The sequence below is a fragment of the Oreochromis niloticus genome, linkage group LG7 (assembly GCF_001858045.2).
Source record: "Oreochromis niloticus isolate F11D_XX linkage group LG7, O_niloticus_UMD_NMBU, whole genome shotgun sequence".
NCBI lineage: Eukaryota > Metazoa > Chordata > Actinopteri > Cichliformes > Cichlidae > Oreochromis > Oreochromis niloticus.
This window is the reverse complement of record NC_031972.2, coordinates 9,979,895-9,999,441: the sequence shown is the minus strand read 5'-3', so window position 1 is coordinate 9,999,441 and position 19,547 is coordinate 9,979,895. Positions and strand designations below refer to the sequence as shown.

Here is a 19,547-nt window from a genome sequence, read left to right as displayed (position 1 = left end):
TCAATGAGCTGAGAGAACCCTCACACTGTCACCCTCTAGACTTCATGTCTTTGCTACAACATCCATTGCGTGCAGATACATAAATCAAAGTTGCACTTGCTACTGCAAGGGGCGAGTTTAGGAACAAACCTTCAAGGGGGGGCTCAGCCCTCAGTCATAATGTCAAATAATGTAAACAATGTAATGTAAATAATGTGTAATTAACATTAACAGAATATAATGCTTGTAAACGTACTCAACCCTTTGCACACACACATGGGAGACATTCAGAAAAGATTCTCAAGCATAAAAATTTGGACACCACTGACATGATTCACACCTACTGCCTAAACAAACTAACTACACCCTATGAGAATGTGACAGCACAAATGAACCAGCTGCAAATGGATGAGACAGACAATTCTGATTTTCAGCCAAAACTTGGACATTTTTCTTTGTTTTTTTTGTTAATTGGTCTTCATGGCTTATTCATTAGAAAAATATAAATCTAATCATAATCATGACACTCAGGGAGTGAGTGTGGTCAGGTATTCTGTACAGAAAGGAACAAAACATAACTGCAGTCCCAAAAAGCCAAAGCATGACAAATGCGTATTTATTGAGGAGCCAATACCACTAAACTCGTTCTAGGAGGTCTAGTGTGATTTCCATTAACTGAAATGGTAGGCAGAGGCAGGATGAAGACCTGCCTTTAAAACACAAGGCATACACATATGCGCACAAGCACACGCAAACGCACTGACTGAGAAAGAGAGAGATAGAAAAAAAACTAGCGAGAGAAAGACAGAAAACTGAGTTGAGAGGCCAGGAGGACTAGAGGACCATGACATTGGCATCTTTTTAAAATGTGAATGGTGTCTGAAGCTGAAAGTATATGGAAGCGAAGTTGAAAGAGGAAGGGGGAGAAGAGGAACCTAATGATGTTTGATTGTATTTTTAGGGTGATTTAAGTTGAATTAGATACAGGGCAAAAAAGGTGCCCTGTATCTTCCTTTCAGTGTTGTGATGCAGAAAAGTGTCCTAAAAGGTGGAGATGTTTGGAGTCCATCTGTCCAGCTTAATTTTTTCCAGGGTCCAGGAGGTGAGTCAAGGAGGGCAGGAGGGGGAGCCGAGAATAACACAGCTAAGGACAGGCACAGGCTGCAATGTAGAGAAAACCAGCATTGAGAAACAAGGTGAGTGAAGCAGGTGAAGCAGGTAAATAGTAGATTCTGATCCCAGGATACTAATGGTCTGTTTCAAGCTAAAGCTCAAGTGCATGTGTCCAAAAATTAAATAAATATATAAATTAAACGCAGCGCTTCAGAAACACTGTGTCCAGGGTCTGTTCGCCTGGCCAGAGTCACATGGTCAGAGACATCCAGAGCTTCATTTGGTGCATCACTGCTTCAGTACCTGATTCAGTGGTTTATAAGAAACTCAATAATTGGAGCAATTTGTGGTGTTTTTGGTGGTAATTTTGTGCAAGACATAGCAAACCAGTCTGCGCCATACTGAGAGTCATGGAGCCAGTGAGGAAGAGAAGATGCTCTGCATATTCCTAAAGCAATTCTACCCCCCAGGGCAGAAGCATAAATGAAAAATACATTATATAAGTTATAATGTATTATATATAAAAGTACCTGTCCACTGGTTAATTGCATACCCACATGGAAGTAGGGACGAGTTGTTCATTTTAATTTGTAGATTCAATTTGCTTTTTATGTTTTTGGCCACCAGATGCCACCAAAGAATATTGTGTTGAAAAGCTTTGAGTGATGAACCTTTTTCAACACAAGCTTCAGTGTTTCAGAACGCTTAATTTGGCATATATATTATAAAATAATTCCCCGCTTGCCCCTGCGGGCGGTCAATCCTTCAAGCTCGGGTCCTCTACCAGAGGCCTGGGAGCTTGAGGGTCCTGCGCAGTATCTTAGCTGTTCCTAGGACTGCGCTCTTCTGGACAGAGATCTCCAATGTTGTGGGTGGCTGTAGCTCGGGTGGCAGAGCAGGTAAACCACTAACCAGAAGGTCGGTGGTTCGATCCCAGGCTGCTCCAGTCTGCATGCCAAATATCCTTGGGCAAGATACTAACCCCATATTGCTCTACGATGCATGTTAGATAATTAGCACTTAGTTTAGAAGAAGTGTGATTGGGTGAATGAATTAGTTGTATAAGCGCTTTGAGTGCTCAGACAGAATAGAAAAGCGCTATATAAGAACCAGTCCATTTACCATTTGTTCCCGGGATCTGCAGGAGCCACTCGCCTAGCTTGGGAGTCACTCCACCTAGTGCTCCGATGACCACTGTTACCTTCTCCCTCCACATCTTCTCGAGCTCTTCTCTGAGCCCTTGGTACTTCTCGAGCTTCTCGTGTTCCTTCTTCCTGATGTTGCTGTCATTCGGGACCGCTACATCGATCACTACGGCCGTCTTCTTCTGTTTTTCTACCTCCACTATGTCCGGTTGGTTAGCCACCACCATTTTGTCTGTCTGTATTTGGAAGTCCCACAGGGTCTTAGCTCGGTCATTCTCCACCACCCTTGGGGGCGTCTCCCATTTTGACCACGGGATTTCCAGGTTATACTCGGCACAGATGTTCCACAATGTGTGAATCTTCCAGATTCTAGTTTTATGATGTTATTGTATCATGGTCATACAGTTTATGTATGCAGCTTGCTAACCAAGCTTGCAAGTATTAGCTGAAAAGTTAAACTCTGGTCAAAATATGGTTTTGGACACAAAATGGGAGTAACTTCAGAACTAAAATGTAGACCAAAACCAGCTAAATTCTGATAACTCGTTGATCAAAAATGGCCAGTGTCTGTGAAGGTTCTCAGTATGGCCAATATTAACATTTAGAAACTCTTTTCTAATAATTCTTTGTTTCAGTGTATTTTGCTTTTGTTGCAAATCCATCACCCCTCTACAGTTTTCGATGTATTTGTATGCTCTTCACATCTCCTGTGTTTTGTCCCTCCTGTCTTACTTAGGGCGTGTCCCATGCTTGGAGTGCACTGTCATACATTAAGTATCCCACATTCATTAGTGACTCACAGGTACTGCAGTTGTATTTTTACTTTTGTGCATGAAGGCTACTGTGCAGTACTGAACTAAAGGTAACTTGTAGTGCAAAGGCACAGTGCGTCATGGAAACCATTGAAAGCATCGCGGCAAATACCGCTCTTGTTAAAGCCAGAGAAGGTAAGCAATTTCTATATCCAGAAAGTTTATGTGAGAAGATGACATGCTGAAATTCTCACAACTTTTGACTTATGTCTCAAACATTTTGGAACATGACCTTTATCAGAAGCAGTGCTTATATGGGTTATCTCAGGACACTGATTTCTCAGTCACAGTGTTGAAGAGTGGTGTATGATGAAACTGATCAGTGATGAGTTTTAAGTCATGTGTTTTTTCAAACCAGTTCAGTTTAGGATAAATCAGTTAATCAATGTAGCATTTCTGAATAAAGTGAAATTCTGTCTGAAGGCAACATGAATGTATTTGCTGTTACTTGAGACAGGAAATAAATTTGGAGTGTGGAAATTGAGACGCAAACTGTGAGTGATAGTGTGTAAAGTACGTTGCAGAGTAATGCGGTTCCACAGGCTTTGTTCTGTTTGTTCTGGGAGCTATTTATAGTTCAGTCAATGTAGTCGAAAAAGCTATTGTCTGAAACCTGAAGGACTAGGCATGCTGATTGACATCTCAGCCTCAGTTATTCAGTACGTCAGCACTTTGGTTATAAGCATGTATGCATATTTGCAACACTAAAAAATCATTTTCTGTGTCCCCACTGTCTGTAGGTGGGGGAAGCAAGGGAAGGAGCTGGAAATGGAAAGAAATGCTTCGCTTTCCCCACATTACCCAGTGCAAAGACCTGGCCATGAACATAGGTGTGTGTGTGCAACTGTTTTTCATAAGTGTAAACAAGGTTCTTTGTGAGATTTTACACCATATATTTTATTTTATATTTCTCCATTAGAACGAGACTACTATAGTCTATGTGTGAAGCAGCCTATTGGCAAGAAATTGTTTCAGCTCTTCTGTCGGAGTCGGCCTGATCTGCAGAACTACATTTCCCTTCAGGATGATTTGGTATAAACTTTAAAAAATGTGTTTACTGGAATTTGAGTCCTGAAAAATATTGAAAATAATGGCACTTAAATATCAGTAATTATTTCAGAAGCTATAGTTGCATTGGTCTTGTGTGTCTTAAGTAATGACATCGCAGTGTGGTGCGCTTCTTCTATATAATTAAAAATAATAAACAAGACAATGAAAACCAACTCTTGACAACTGAAAAATATCTGTGACTTTAAAAGCACTTTTAAGAAATGGAATCAAATTTCAAATTCGATTCACCGTTTTCAATCGTGGGTCTGCACTATACTGTACATTTCTAGAATAACATTAATGTGGGTGGAGTTGTGGAACAAAACAGACATGTATTAGAAAAACAAATTCATAAACAACTACAATTTGACTTTCCCGTACACATTTATTTACTTAGTTTTACCTTTAAAAATTAAATGTTAACAGATGGAATTAGAACAGACGTGCATGCAGCAGGCACAATAGTAACTGAATTTGATACAGAAGTTCTGATATCACAGTTTTTCTCAATAGCTTTGGTACATTTTTTGAGATACATTGCCCATACAGTCATACATGTAGCAAACAACTATAGCTAACCTCCTACATCACAAGTTCAATGGACACTCATTTAGGACTGGGCTAGACAATATTCTTTCAAATGAAGCATCCTAAATTTTGGCTTTACAGTTTTTTGCTGACCTTACCCCTGACCATGAGTTGCCATTAACCTAAAGGATGTCAAAAGACTAACCTGCAAAAGCATGTAATTCACTTGCCAAAATGTTTGTGTCAGTGAGCTAACTGATATGACAAAGAGAATGAAGATAGATATATTGTGTGTGCAGCATACCAGATGGAAGGGAAACAAGGCCAGGAGGATTAGAAATGTATTCAAACAGTTCTTACCGTGTTATGGATAGGAAACCAAACCATATATGGGGTAATCTTGAAGGAAAAGTATATGAAAAGTGTTGTGGAAATAAATAAAGTAAATTGGATGAAGTGGTAGCGAGTGTTCCCAGGGGCTAGAGTGATGGAGCAGGCTTCATTGAAAATGTAGGAAAAGGGAAATGGGTGATGATGGTGTGTTCTGTAGGAAAACGGACTTGTGAAATGCTTTAAGCACACACACTGATGCATCAGGGGCAACTTGAGGTTTTAGTATCTTGCGCAAGGATAGCTCAACATGCAGACTAGAGAAGTCGGGACCCCCAGTTAGAAAGTGCTTCAAGTCATATAGTCATTTCTCTATTAGTTTACACCTGGGGGCTTGGCAGATTTTAACCATCATTTTATAATTTTGAGAAGTAAAACTCTTAGACTCATCGAAATATATATCATTCTCATTAGATGCTACCTCTCTGCTAAAAATGAGCGACTGTAAATCTTACAAATGAAGTGTACAAATGAAGTGTGGTATGACACACTATGTGATATCTATGGTATGACATACCATAGCGTCGAATTCAATTTTATTTATAGAGCACAAAATAACATTAACATTGGCACCTCGAGGCAACCCTCAAGCTGTCTTAGTAATATAACAATTTTATTATATTGTGTATTCTTTTGTAAATGTCACTCAGACTTAAAATATCATTTTTTGAGACTGACGTGGGCGAGAGGGCAGCAGACCCTAACAATTGAACATAAACACACAAATTCATATGAGATTCATTATAGTACAGAGAACGCATTAAGATTATATGTAGTAAGAGATTAAGAGTAAAACAAATGTGATTGAAACTAACATGAAGAACATTAGAAAGCTGAGAACTGAAAATATACTTGAACAATCACACCATAACACTTTACATTAAAACAATTTATAGCATGTTGTAATTTCCATCTGTTATTCTTCGCTAATTTCTTTCTTTCTTGATTACTGAACTTCACTTCAGTGCACAAGAAGGTAAACTTTACTTGGACCTGACTGATACGTATCATACTAAGTGGAAAAGAGTTTTTAGTGTTACTCCTGTAGATACAACAGCTCATATAACCTTGTATCCTGTGCACAAACAAAGTGTTACTGGACAGGTAGTATCTAATGAGCCTGACCCTCAAAAGCACCAGCATTAATTCCTATTGTTTTTCAGCATTTGTGAATGCCACTGCATTTTTTTTAAACTAACATTTTTAGCATTACTTCAACTGGCAAGTCATCACATCCAGGATATTCCATCTGCTTATGAAATGCAGGTAAAAAGCCTTAAGTTTGAGATCTCTGAGAAAGACCGAAACCATCAGCATCAGGATGTCCAGCAATCCCACTATCTTGATACTGGTTGTTCCTGTTCGCTGTGTTGTAAACATTGCAGAAAAAATATTAGTTCCCCTCTTATTACATGGAAATGTAGTTTCTTTTTTTTTCTTTTTTTTTACAATTTAAATTCAAAACAATGTACTCTAGATGCTAGCTTTTGAAGAGTATTCATTTCGATACACATAACAATCAATCATTCCCAGAAAAATAATACAGTAGGTAGTCTCAAGGGCAATATTAAACCTGAGAAATTAGATGAGAAGTGTGCTTATCTGAAACATTTTAACCACCCGAGTTTAAACAACTTCTAAAGAACTTTTCATTTTGTTAGCAATTAATTATTCATTGACACAAGATCTTTTTAAGTTTATTGCACGAGTTACAGATTGTGAATGAGCTACACCATTTGATTTGCTGGTGATTTGCTTTACGTGTGAGCATCTATGTCTGATCACTTAAAAATTTTGCAGTAAATAGCTCAAATCAGTTCAGAAAAACTGACATCAGACCTTCTGTCTGATAATAGATTTTACTGTCTAAACCCTTTGAAGAACTGACCTGTACATATATACTCTGCATCTACTTATGCAAACAAATTTAATACTTCTTTTCTCCTTTAGGACAAGTTTGACACTAAATCAGATGATGAAAGGAAAGCGTTTGGGAACAGCATCATCCAGAGATTCCTCATGAAACAGGTGTGACAACACGTGTGGAAAACATGGTTGATATTTTACAACAGTCAATATTTTTCTTTAATTACTTCCTCCTCTTAAGTTTGAAACAAGAATTCTTATATTGTGCTACACATCACTTTATCCAAGTTTATCCATGTCCCCTCAGTCCAGTGAGTGTGTGTCCATCCTACTGAGGCATGAAAGAAGCTGCAAACAGAGTCTGGAGCTCAATCCCTGTGGTGATGTCTTTCATGGCTGCAGGGAGTAAGTTATATCTCTACTGTCTACTTCTACCAAATGTTTTTATGGGACTCAATGCAGTTTAGAATCCTTTGGTATACATAGGAATTCATAGTCGACTCAATGACTGCATAGTGCCCAGGTCCTGTGGTTGTAAAACAAGCCCAAATCCTCACCCCTCCATCACCATGCTTCATACGTACTGCATTTTATTTTCACCAATGTTGCATCATACATTAAGGCCAGTTGTATCCAGTTTGGTTTTGTCTGTCCAAAGGACATTGTTCCAGAAGGTTTAGGGTTTTCAGATTTGTCTTCAGCTATGCCATATTTTTCTTAGAGAGAAGCAAGTTTCTCCTGGGAAGCAACACTTATTAGATCTTTTTGTAATTGTACTGTTATAAATCTTTAACATTTAGCATGCTAACAGAGGTCTATAGAATCTGAGATGTATTTTTCTGGTGTGCTCTGCAATTTTTTTGAGTATTGCACGGCTGAATTTTGGTGTGCGTTTTCTGGGACATCCATGCCCAAATCTTCCTGGGAAGGTTAAACCACATCTGAATACATCTAACCATAAAACTCCACTATACTGACTGTATATGATTTTAACTACTGGCTTAACTGGATTTTTGCTGGTCTGATGTGATGACTACTTTTCTAAACATTGTTATTTTGCTAAATTACTGCGATATACACAGTAATATATACAGTATGTCCAGTAGCTTCTATTTGTATAGAAGAACTGCTTTTCAGAATCAGTTCTCTAAAGTGTGGCACATGCAGATGGGGTTCATCTTTCTTTTTTGGATTAGAGACCTACATAAATACCTCAGCAAAGAGCCCTTCGCCCAGTACCAGGACAGCATGTTCTTTGACCGCTTTCTACAGTGGAAACAATTGGAGAGGTCAGTAACTCTTCAATGTGTATGCCCAACAGTGGTAATGTGGGGTAATGCCCAACAAAGGTATGAGACTAATTGTTTCATGGATCAGTGGTTAGCCAAGTAGCTGGTATTAACAGTTCTTCTTTAAAAATGTTTTTCAAAAATATTTAGAATGAAAACATCATGTTTGTCTCTTTCAAGGCAGCCTATCACGAAGCAAACATTTCGACAGTACAGACTGCTGGGGAAAGGAGGGTTTGGAGAGGTATGTATGTGTTGGCATTTACTCTAAGGCACAGTATTAGCATATTAGACACTTTATGCCATATATTTTTGAGGTATGCTTTTACCCACGGTGTATCAAAATGAAGGGAGTTTTTTGTTTTTAATGTTAGTTTTTTCAATTTTGCATATTCCCTTGGGGAAATTCATGGACCTTTATAACACTGTTCTACATCTATGTTCCTCTTTAGTTCCCTTATCTCATATTAGTATACTTGCATACTAGTTACATAATTGTATACATATTAGTATACTATTCACTTTCCAGCAACCTATTCCTTTTTGACATATAGAACAGCTCTGATACTGGCAACAGCATTAGATCTTATAATCCTGTAATTTTGTCTCAAGGTGTGGGCCTGTCAGGTGCGAGCCACAGGAAAGATGTATGCCTGCAAAAAGCTGGAAAAAACCCATGTGAAGAAGAGGAAAGGAGAGGATATGGCTCTCAATGAGAAACGGATACTAGAGGAACTGGATAGTCGCTTTGTGGTGAGACTGCTGTGCTCCTCAAATATTTGCCTCATTAAAAAAAATGTATTTCTTAATTTTTTTACGTTTTTAAACTGGTTTTTGTTCATTGTGATGATTTTCACTTGTTCATTTGTTTTTAATCAGTATATTTGTTTAGCAGTGTTATCTGTGTAAGCAAAGTTGGCTTATTCTTAAAAGGCAAATCCATGACCTGCACCGTTACAATGGTAGATATTTCTTTCTTCTTTAAAATAAACATATACACTGTTATTAAGTTACACTTTGACTTCAATTCAATTTAATTCAGTTGTATTTATATAGCGCCAAATCACAACAACAGTTGCCTCAACGTGCTTTATAGTGTAAGGTAGGCCCTACAATAATACGTACAGAGAAAAACCCAACAATCATATGACCCTCTATGAGCACGCACTTTGGCGACAGTGGGAAGGAAAAACTCCCTTTTAACAGGAAGAACATCAATTTTCTTTCATCCATCCATCCATCCTCTTCATGCAGACAAAGAGAGAACATGAAAACTATACACAGAAAGGCCTCAGAATGGATTCAAACCAAGGACTTTCTTGGTGCCACAGTACCACCTCTCAGCAATATAGCTGAGTATAAAATAATCAGGGAGAGAGCAAGTTCAAAAACAACCTTGGTCAGACAGAATTCTGTTTATACTGACATACTGATTCAGATGAATTTCGTGATCAAATAGTATTTTCTTTAGATTGATTTACAGTTTTTGTACTCAGTGAGCACAACTCTATTTTTCTGAAATGTGTATTTTCAGTTTCTTTTAAGGATAATATTTAATAATTATGATTGGCTTTCTTTCATAGTGGGTGGTATTCTACACTGAATTATACTGAATTGTTTCAAGTACTTTTCCACCTCATGTAGGTTGGGTTGGAACTGACACAAAAAACTGTAAAAGCTTTGTAAAAGCTGCATTTACAGTATAGCTGATGCCTTAGTGAGTTCTGTTTTCTTATTTTTATTGTATTTTTTTATTGTTCAGGTGAATCTGGCATATGCTTATGAGACCAAGCACAATCTCTGTATGGTTTTGACCATGATGAGTGGCGGTGACCTAGGGTATCACATACATCGCATGGGGTCACCTGGTCTGTCCAAAGACAGGGTACATTTCTACGCCGCAGAAGTCTGCTGTGGTTTAATTCACCTCCACCAGAAGTCAATATTATACAGGTAAGTGTATTTCTACATGCATTAAATCACATCTCTGCTAGTTGGGAAGAAGTTTTTAAATGCTGTGTTTCTTCTAGAGATTTGAAGCCAGAGAACATTCTCTTGGATGACCATGGTATGCACAACTACAAAACAGTGGTTTTTTTTATCATTCATGTGTTATAAATAGCCTCATGTACTACAGTAACATTCAAGCAGTTAGAATTCCAACATCCGCACATAGTAAAAAAGTTGGCAGTTACTTTCTGGCTATTTTTAACTCTGGAAATAATCTGACTGTTTGAAATGCCACACAGTTGCTCATGCAGCCAATCAGATGAATCTACCTGCTCTCAAGAAAAATCTGTGTTGATTGTATTTTGACAGGGGTAAAAAAAAAAAAAGAAAAGAAAAGAAAAGTAGTTTGAGGAAGTAAAAAACCTGTTATCTATTTATAGAAACTCCCACACCTGTTCCTTTATTCTTGGAATGAAAGAACAGTTGTAGTTTCCCTTTGTGTCAGCTGGAGGAAAGTGAAGCATAACTTGACAGGGCAAAAGTGAAAGTATGTAAGCAAAATACTCTCAACAATGATCCAATTTTGGTTAATCTTACTTTTATGTTCGATTAAGGACACATCCGCATCTCTGACCTGGGTTTGGCTGTGAAACTGTCTGAGGGAGGGGCACGAGGCAGGGTGGGCACACTGGGCTATATGGGTATGTATGGAACTTCTAATTACCCACATAAATCACTATATTCTATTAGTATGTTAGAAAACAAATGAATTTATTTCTGTTATTGTATGACTTTTACCCATACCTCCTAGTGGTGCATACTGGCCTGCACACAGATGAATGGAGTGCTTAAGTAAATTCTTGGTTCTTACATAGATTTTATCTATGTAAGAACATAGTTTTTATCTATGTAAGTTTATCTATCACTAAGGGCCTATATACATACATATATATATATATATATATATATATATATATATCTAAGGCTAGACCCTATGCTAAGCGAGCCTACCGCAGACATGAGCGAGACAGATAAATATGAAGGCATGCCGGCTCGGACGTCGCCCGGATCAACAAGGTCCACGTCAGGTGTTGAGGAACCAGGGCACCCTGATGACAAGTGGGCTACTGGAACAAGAAGGCATCGGTGGGCAAGAGACGAAAACAGGGCGTTGTTGGAATGCTACTACGCAAGTAACCCTGGCGGAAGGGGTTACATGAATAGGATGAGGGACCTATGGATTCTTCGATACCCAACATCCACAATGACGGCGAAACAACTAGTAGCTCAGTGTTCCAACATTCGAAAGAAGGAACTGCTCTCACAGCTAGAGATTGACGAGGTACAACATAAATGCTACGGCAAGGAGGAGTCAGGACGCCAGGTCAGGGGGGAGATATCATCACCCCCACCCGAGCTTGGGTACATAGCCCCAAGTGCGATAAGAGAAGGATCGTTGAGTGCCAGAGGAACTGACCTGAAGGATAGGATCATGGCCAAGCTTGAAACCTGGATCCCCCGTAGCCGGTTACCAAGATTACGTGACGTACCCTCAGAAGGTCTGCTAGATGATGTTAACGCAGCACTACGGATGATACCTACAACCACGATTACTGACACTAACAAGCTGATCTACACTACGGCAGCAGTGATCAGTGAGATGCTTGGCTACAAGTTGAACAGCCACAAGGGGCAATACCCTCCATGGAGAAGGAGGCTAGAGGGCAAGATCAAAGTAGCACGGAGGGAGGTTAGCCAACTAACGGAGTTGCAGAAAGGTGCGACAAAGAAGGTGCATAAGAAATACAGCAAGCTGTCCATACCTGAGGCCTTGGAATCTGTCAAGCAAAGACTCACAGCCTTGGCCACCTGCCTGAGGAGGTACACCAGAGAGAGAGAAGGCAGGAGAATAAACCAGCTGTTCTTCACAGAACCAGCAAAGGTGTACTCTCAGTGGCAAGGGAACAATAACAGAACAGCACCACCAAGGCTGGAGACGGAGCAATACTGGAAGAGCATATGGGAGAAGGACGCAACCCATAACGGCAATGCTCAGTGGCTAGTGGACCGGTCCCATCCAACTACCGACCAATAACCTGCCTCAGTACTACATGGAAGCTCCTGTCAGGCATCATATCGGCTAAGATGAACAGGCACATGGGTCAATACATGAGCGGGGCACAGAAAGGGATTGGCAAGAATACCAGAGGCGCAAAACACCAGCTACTGGTAGACAGAACGGTCAGCCGAGACTGCAAGACCAGACTGACCAACCTGTGCACTGCCTGGATTGATTACAAGAAGGCCTATGACTCAATGCCCCACAGCTGGATACTGGAATGCCTAGAATTGTACAAGATCAACAGGACCCTAAGAGCCTTCATCAGGAACTCAATGGGGATGTGGCACACAACACTAGAGGCCAACTCCAAGCCCATAGCACAAGTCACCATCAAGTGCGGGATCTACCAAGGAGATGCTCTGTCCCCACTGCTGTTCTGCATAGGCCTGAACCCCCTCAGTGAGATCATTAACAAGACTGGCTACGGATACCGACTACGAAACGGAGCGGTTGTCAGCCACCTCCTGTACATGGATGACATCAAGCTGTATGCCAAGAGTGAACGAGACATCGATTCACTGATACACACTACCAGGCTATACAGCAATGACATTGGAATGTCGTTCGGACTGGAGAAGTGTAGTCGGATGGTAACAAAAAGAGGGAAGGTAGTCAGAACTGAGGGGATTGAACTACCAGAAGGCAACATTGCAGACATAGAGGACAGTTACAAGTACCTGGGGATCCCGCAAGCGAATGGGAACCATGAAGAGGGCGCTAGGAAAGCTGCAACCACCAAGTACCTGCAGAGGGTCAGGCAAGTCCTGAGGAGTCAGCTGAACGGTAAGAACAAGATCCGGGCCATCAACACCTACGCCCTGCCCGTGATCAGGTACCCTGCTGGGGTAATAGGCTGGCCAAAGGAGGAGATAGAAGCCACTGACATAAAGACAAGAAAGCTCCTTACCATGCATGGAGGGTTTCACCCCAAGTCCAGCACCCTGAGGCTGTATGCTAAGCGGAAGGAAGGGGGCCGGGGACTGGTGAGTGTCAGCACCACAGTCCAGGATGAGACAAGAAACATCCACAAATACATCACGAAGATGGCCCCAACTGACAGCGTGCTCAGTGAATACCTCAGGCAGCAGAAACCCAAGAAAGAGGAGGAAGGCGAGGAACCATCATGGAAGGACAGGCCCCTGCACGGTATGTACCACCGGCAGATAGAGGAGGTGGCTGATATCCAGAAATCCTACCAGTGGCTGGACAAAGCTGGACTGAAAGACAGCACAGAGGCACTAATCATGGCAGCACAAGAACAAGCTCTGAGTACAAGATCCATAGAGGCTGGGGTCTATCACACCAGGCAAGACCCCAGGTGCAGGCTGTGTAAAGATGCCCCAGAGACAATCCAGCACATAACAGCAGGATGCAAGATGCTAGCAGGCAAGGCATACATGGAGCGCCATAACCAAGTGGCCGGCATAGTGTACAGGAACATCTGTGCCGAGTATAACCTGGAAGTCCCGAGGTCAAAATGGGAGATGCCCCCAAGGGTGATGGAGAATGACCGAGCTAAGATCCTGTGGGACTTCCAGATGCAGACGGACAAAATGGTGGTGGCTAACCAACCGGACATAGTGGTGGTAGACAAACAGAAGAAGACGGCTGTAGTGATCGATGTAGCAGTTCCGAATGACAGCAATATCAGGAAGAAGGAACACGAGAAGCTGGAGAAATACCAAGGGCTCAGAGAAGAGCTCGAGAGGATGTGGAGGGTGAAGGTGACGGTGGTCCCCGTGGTAATCGGAGACTAGGTGCGGTGACTCCCAAGCTAGGCGAGTGGCTCCAGCAGATCCCGGGAACAACATCGGAGATCTCTGTCCAGAAGAGCGCAGTCCTGGGAACAGCTAAGATACTGCGCAGGACCCTCAAGCTCCCAGGCCTCTGGTAGAGGACCCGAGCTTGAAGGATAAACCGCCCGCAGGGGCGTGCTGGGTGTTTTTTTATATATATATATATATATATATATATATATATATATATATATGTATATATATACGTATATATATATACATATATATATGTATATATATATATACATATATATACATAGCAGCACGGTGGCACGGTGGTTAGCACTGTTGCCGCACAGCAAGAAGGTCCTGAGTTCAATTCCACCATCAGGCCGGGGTCTTTCTGTGTGGAGCTTGCATGTTCTCCCCGTGTTTGCGTGGGTTCCCTCCGGGTACTCTGGCTTCCTCCCACCGTCCAAAGACATGCAGTTTGAAGGGATAGGTTAATTGGATAATCCAAAAATTGTCACTAGGTGTGAATGTGTGAGTGAATGTGAGCGTGAATGGTTGTCTGTCCCTGTGTGTTGGCCCTGCGACAGACTGGCGACCTGTCCAGGGTGTACCCCGCCTCTCGCCCTATGACAGCTGGGATAGGCTCCAGTGCCCCCCGCGACCCTGGAAAGGATAAGCGAAGTGAATGGATGGATGGATGGATGGAGATATATATATATACATATATATATATATATATATCAGCTAAGATACTGTGCAGGACCCTCAAGCTCCCAGGCCTCTAGTAGAGGACCCGAGCTTGAAGGATAAAACTGCCCGCAGGGGCTGGGTGTTTTTTTTTTATATATATATATATATATTTATATATATATATATATAATTTGGACAATTCCCAATGAGAAGTAATACTGTTGAATTTGCTTTATTAGTAGACTCTATTTCCAACTTGTGTTAGGTTGCTTTGCTCACTGTTAATTCTTGAAGTGGGAGAGGCACTGGGAAAAGTTTCATATCTTTAGGATTTTTCTAGAAAATTGATCCCACAACTCAGTGATTACTTGTGTATAAGGTGACTTTGTTTCTTTCTAAGGAACTTTGAAAAAAAGAGGGGTACTGGAATTCATTAAGTTTCTTGAAGACGTTTCACCTCTCATCCATGAAACTTCTTTAGTTCTAAAACCAAATGAGTCCCAGGTATTTAAATCCTAGTGGGGCTTGTCCCTTAAAAGGGTTGTTGACCCTTAAATGTGTGCCTCATCACATGAGCCAAGGTGAGAAAAAGGCGTGGATCATGATCAGCAGACGTTTTGAGAGAAACTAATGTGATACCTTGGCTCACCCTATTATGTAACCTGAGGCACCTGGGAATAGATCTTAAAACTGCATTGTAAGTGACTGACAGTTAGTGTCATAAGACACCCCCTCTATTCAATGATGGTCATTCACAGTGAATATCGATGGCGTCTTTAACTCCTCTTTCAAACAGTCTGTCTTCTCAGTCCAAAATATGAACATTGGCATCATCAAAAGATCGACCTTTAACCTTTGGGTGCAGATCTTTAGCTGGTCTTGTCCTGCCGAGGTGGTTCTTCTATGTTGTGCCATGCATTGATAGAATGGATGTTTGGTGTCCCCAATGTAGAATCTATGAATTCCTGCGTTGTAATAGTTTAAAACCTTCCAAATTACCTGATGCTGTCAACTGGATGGGAAGAAAGAACCTACTATGACTTTATGTCTAAAGTGCTTTCAGAAAATGTTCACAGTGCTTCACTTGCTTCACAATTGATTAAATTCATTTGTTTCACCTCTACACACAATACCACATATTGACAAAGTGAAAAAAAAAATAGCTTGAATTTTTAGCAATTGTATTAAAAAAAATCAACAACTGTAACTTAACTATCCACAGACTTTGCCATAAGACTCCAAACTGACCTACATCCTGGTGCACTGGTCAGATGTTTCTACGATTGATTGATTGATGATTGGACTCTACCTGTGGTAAAGTTACTTGGACATGAGTTGGAAAGACACACACACCTGTCTATTTCACTGACTGGTGCATGTCAGAGCACAAACCAAGCCATGAAGTTCAAGGAATTGTCTATAGACCTCAGAGACAGGATTGTATTGAGTCACAGATCTGGTGAAAAGTACAGAAAGATTTCTGCTGTATTTAAGGTCCCAGTGAGCACAACAGTCTCCATCATCCATAAAAGGAAGATGTGTGGAAGCACCAGGACTCTTCCTAGAGATGGCCTCCTGGCTACTCTAACCAATCAGGGTAGAAGGTTCTTAGTCTATCTCCTGAATCCAAACTAGATGTTCACTCTGGCAGAGCTTCAGCATTGCACAGTGGGAAGAGGAGAACCTCCCAAAAGGATAACCATTTCTGCAGAACTCTACCAGTCAGGTCTGTATGGTAGAGTGGCCAGCTGGAAGCCACTTGTCAGTAAAAGGCACACGACACCCCGTCTGTAGTTTTGCAAAAAGGCACATGAAGGACTTTCAAACTATGAGAAATAAAACTCTGGTCTGATTCTGGTCTTGTCTGATGAAACAGAGATTGAAGTCTTTGATCTGAAGTGTCATGTTTGGAGGAAACTAGGCACCAATGCCATGCTACAGGGAAGGATGGTGGTGGCAGCATCATTCTCTGGGGTTGTATTTCAGGAGCGGGAACTAGGAGACTAGTCAGGGTCTAGTCACAGAAGAATTGATGCAATATTGTACAGAGACATCCTTGATGATTACCTACTCCAGTGCAGTCTGATCCTCAGAATGAAATGAAGGTTCATCTTCCAACAGGACAACGACCTTAAACACACCGACAAGATAACAAAGGAATGGCTTTGGGACTGCTCTGTGAATGTCTTTTAGTGGCCCAGCCAGAGCCCATACTTGATTGAATCTGATCAAACATTCCTGGAGAGATCTGACAAAAAATTACTTTAACCCACTTTGAAATAAGGCATAACATTTGTAACAAATAAAGCACTGTAAATCCTTTCCAGAAGCACTGTATGTGTTTTGTTGAAAAGATAGCAACTCAAGGAGAATTAGGGCCACGCTGTACTTTAGTACTATGCCATTAACAGATGGTGCACAATCAGTGTAACTTTGAGTTAACCATGCAACCATAAATATTTTTGAAGGTAGCATAATTTTAATAATTTTCACGACATGGAAACATAGAGTTACAGAGTACACAAGAATATTGCCTTGGCAATAAGTCACAGCAGCAAAGCATAAACAGATTATTCGTTTGCATTCCCATTTCAGCTCCTGAGGTGATTGGCTATAAGCATTATGGAATGAGTGTGGACTGGTGGGGCCTCGGGTGTCTTATTTATGAAATGACTGCAGGTCGGCCCCCTTTCAGGGCCAAAGAAGAACATCCTAAAGCCTCAGAAATGGAGAGAAGGATTCAGAATGAACATGAAGAATATGGTAACCAGTTCAGCAAGGAGGCAAAAGACATCTGCTCCTTAGTGAGTTCTTCAAAATGAAACTATTTTATTTCAGCATGCACAGAAAATGTTCTTTCATGCACATCATACCTTTATCCCCTGTGTGTCAGAATGTCTGTTCTTAAGCCTGATTCTTAAGACATAGCTTTTGGAAATTGTTGTACTAAGTCATATTCTAATAGCATAGGTTCAGGGTTGCTTACACCTTAGAGATTTACTAAACCCAATTTCTGAAGAGGCTGTATTACATCCTTCACGCAATGATTACACCTTTCTTTCCACTATTGTAGCTGTTGACCAAGGACCCCACAAAGAGGCTGGGATCCCAGGAGTCTGGGGGAAGAGATGTAAAATCTCATCCTTTCTTCCAAGAGATCAACTTCCGGATGCTGGAGGCAGGACTTGTTAATCCTCCATTTAAACCTGATGTAAGTAGTACCCAATGAGATATCTATATCTATAGATTGATAGAGAGGGATAGATAGATATAGAGTTTTGAATATATATATCCCTCTCTCTATATATACATACATACAGGATTACATTTATGTATTTAAATTAGATTCTGTTTAGCTGGATGTAGCGTTTTAAATGGGAGGATTATCTTGTCAAGTGACTTTGGTTTTTAAATAGTATGTAAAATACTTAAATAAAAACCGACCAAATGTAGAAGTGTTCATTTTAACAAGCTTAAAGCCGTTTAGATTTGTATTCACTGCATGTGGTCTTTTATTTTAGCCCAACCTGGTGTACTGCACTGATGTACAGGACATAGAAGAATTTTCTACAGTGAAAGGAGTCCATCTTGACCAGACTGACAGCTTCTTCTACTCCGAGTTCAACACAGGAAGCAATTCAATAATTTGGCAAAATGAGGCAAGTTCTAGGTTACATTACCAGGGTTAATCCAGACAAGAGCATCAAACCTCACCTTCCTTTTCTGTCTTCCATGTAGCTAATAGAAACGGAATGTTTTAAAGAACTCAATGTTTTTGGCCCTGAGGGATCTCGTTCTCCAGATCTCGACTGGTCCCGGGCCCCAGAGAGCCCCAAACGCAGCCTATTGCGCCGAATCTTTCGCAAACATGTAAGGACATGAAATACGTTCTGTCAAAATGTGTGTGCTTTTGGAAAAGCTAAAGATATCGTTCATCTTTTTACTCCAACAGCATCATTCAGATTCAGACGAAAGCAGAGAGAACCTGTTGTCCAGTGAGGGCTACAGCAAGTCAGGAATACATAACTCTGGCCTGAATCCCAGTAGAGTCTACACAAAGGCACCAAAAAACAACAAGTCATTGTAGCAGCAAAGGGCTCTTCCCTTTAAATTGCAGAACAGCAGGCATTTATTTGTGTTTTCATTGTCTTCCTTACACCTAATCTATATTAGCATTTTCTGCTTCTGTCAGGTAAAACAAATGAATACACCATCCCAACTTTTTAAAAGTAGTTGAATTTTTAAACAAATGTTTTTTTTAACAATTCCAATATAATAAATGTCATCTGAATAATAAATTATGATTATTTGGATTACCTGGGTCGCCTGGATGTCCGGACGTCTTGGGATTTCTTTACCTGGATGACTGAGCATGCATCAAGACATTAACTTGTAATAATTTTAAAATGAAAAAAAAAACAAGACTGAACCAGATATTTGACATAAACATCAAGACTCAAAGCAATTCAGTTCAATTCAGTTTTATTTATATAGCGCCAAATCACAACAACAGTCGCCTCAAGGTGCTTTATATTCTAAGTTAGACCCTACAATACATACAGAGAAAAAACCCAACAATCACATGACCCCCTATGAGCAAGCACTTTGGTGACAGTGGGAAGGAAAAACTCCCTTTTAACAGGAAGAAACCTCTGGCAGAACCAGGCTCAGGGAGGAGCGGCCATCTGCTGCGACCGGTTGGGGTGAGAGTGTCACGGCTGGGGCAGCAGTCGTGTTGTGGAATGAAAGGAGGACCCAAAATGCAGGCAGCCGACTGATGATATGAGTGAGAGTTTATTTACAGAGTGGCAGGGTGGCAAAAACGGGCAATGAAGCATGAGCAGTTACTGAAGAAGACCTAAACT

The 19,547-nt window shown here is 40.8% G+C and overlaps 1 protein-coding gene across 3 annotated transcripts; it reads left to right on the top strand.

Annotated features, from left to right (window-relative positions):
- Window positions 1-378: 378 nt before the first annotated feature.
- Window positions 379-18,995, top strand: grk5 (G protein-coupled receptor kinase 5). Of its 3 annotated transcripts, XM_003439634.4 has the most exons (17): window positions 379-1,175; window positions 2,974-3,184; window positions 3,790-3,879; window positions 3,969-4,081; window positions 6,968-7,045; window positions 7,191-7,288; window positions 8,080-8,172; window positions 8,353-8,416; window positions 8,785-8,925; window positions 9,935-10,125; window positions 10,203-10,240; window positions 10,737-10,823; window positions 17,278-17,486; window positions 17,756-17,893; window positions 18,204-18,341; window positions 18,421-18,552; window positions 18,635-18,995. In XM_003439634.4, the coding sequence occupies exons 2-17, from the start codon at window positions 3,130-3,132 to the stop codon at window positions 18,767-18,769; spliced, it is 1,800 nt and encodes a 599-aa protein (XP_003439682.1). In that variant the 5' UTR covers window positions 379-1,175; window positions 2,974-3,129; the 3' UTR covers window positions 18,770-18,995. The 3 variants fall into 3 exon arrangements, with proteins under 3 accessions (XP_003439682.1, XP_019216281.1, XP_025764687.1); XM_019360736.2 differs by lacking the exons at window positions 379-1,175; window positions 10,737-10,823 and having other exon boundaries at window positions 2,524-3,184; XM_025908902.1 differs by lacking the exons at window positions 379-1,175; window positions 2,974-3,184; window positions 3,790-3,879; ... (1 more) ...; window positions 6,968-7,045; window positions 7,191-7,288 and having other exon boundaries at window positions 8,151-8,172; window positions 8,357-8,416.
- Window positions 18,996-19,547: the final 552 nt, after the last annotated feature.

Coding starts and splice junctions, on each gene's coding strand:
- grk5 (XM_003439634.4), top strand. CDS start 3,130: ATGGAAACCATTGAAAGCATCGCGGCAAATACCGCTCTTGTTAAAGCC. Junction 4,082..6,967: donor TTTCCCTTCAGGATGATTTG/GTATAAACTTTA, acceptor TTTCTCCTTTAG/GACAAGTTTGACACTAAATC. Junction 18,553..18,634: donor GCCGAATCTTTCGCAAACAT/GTAAGGACATGA, acceptor TTACTCCAACAG/CATCATTCAGATTCAGACGA.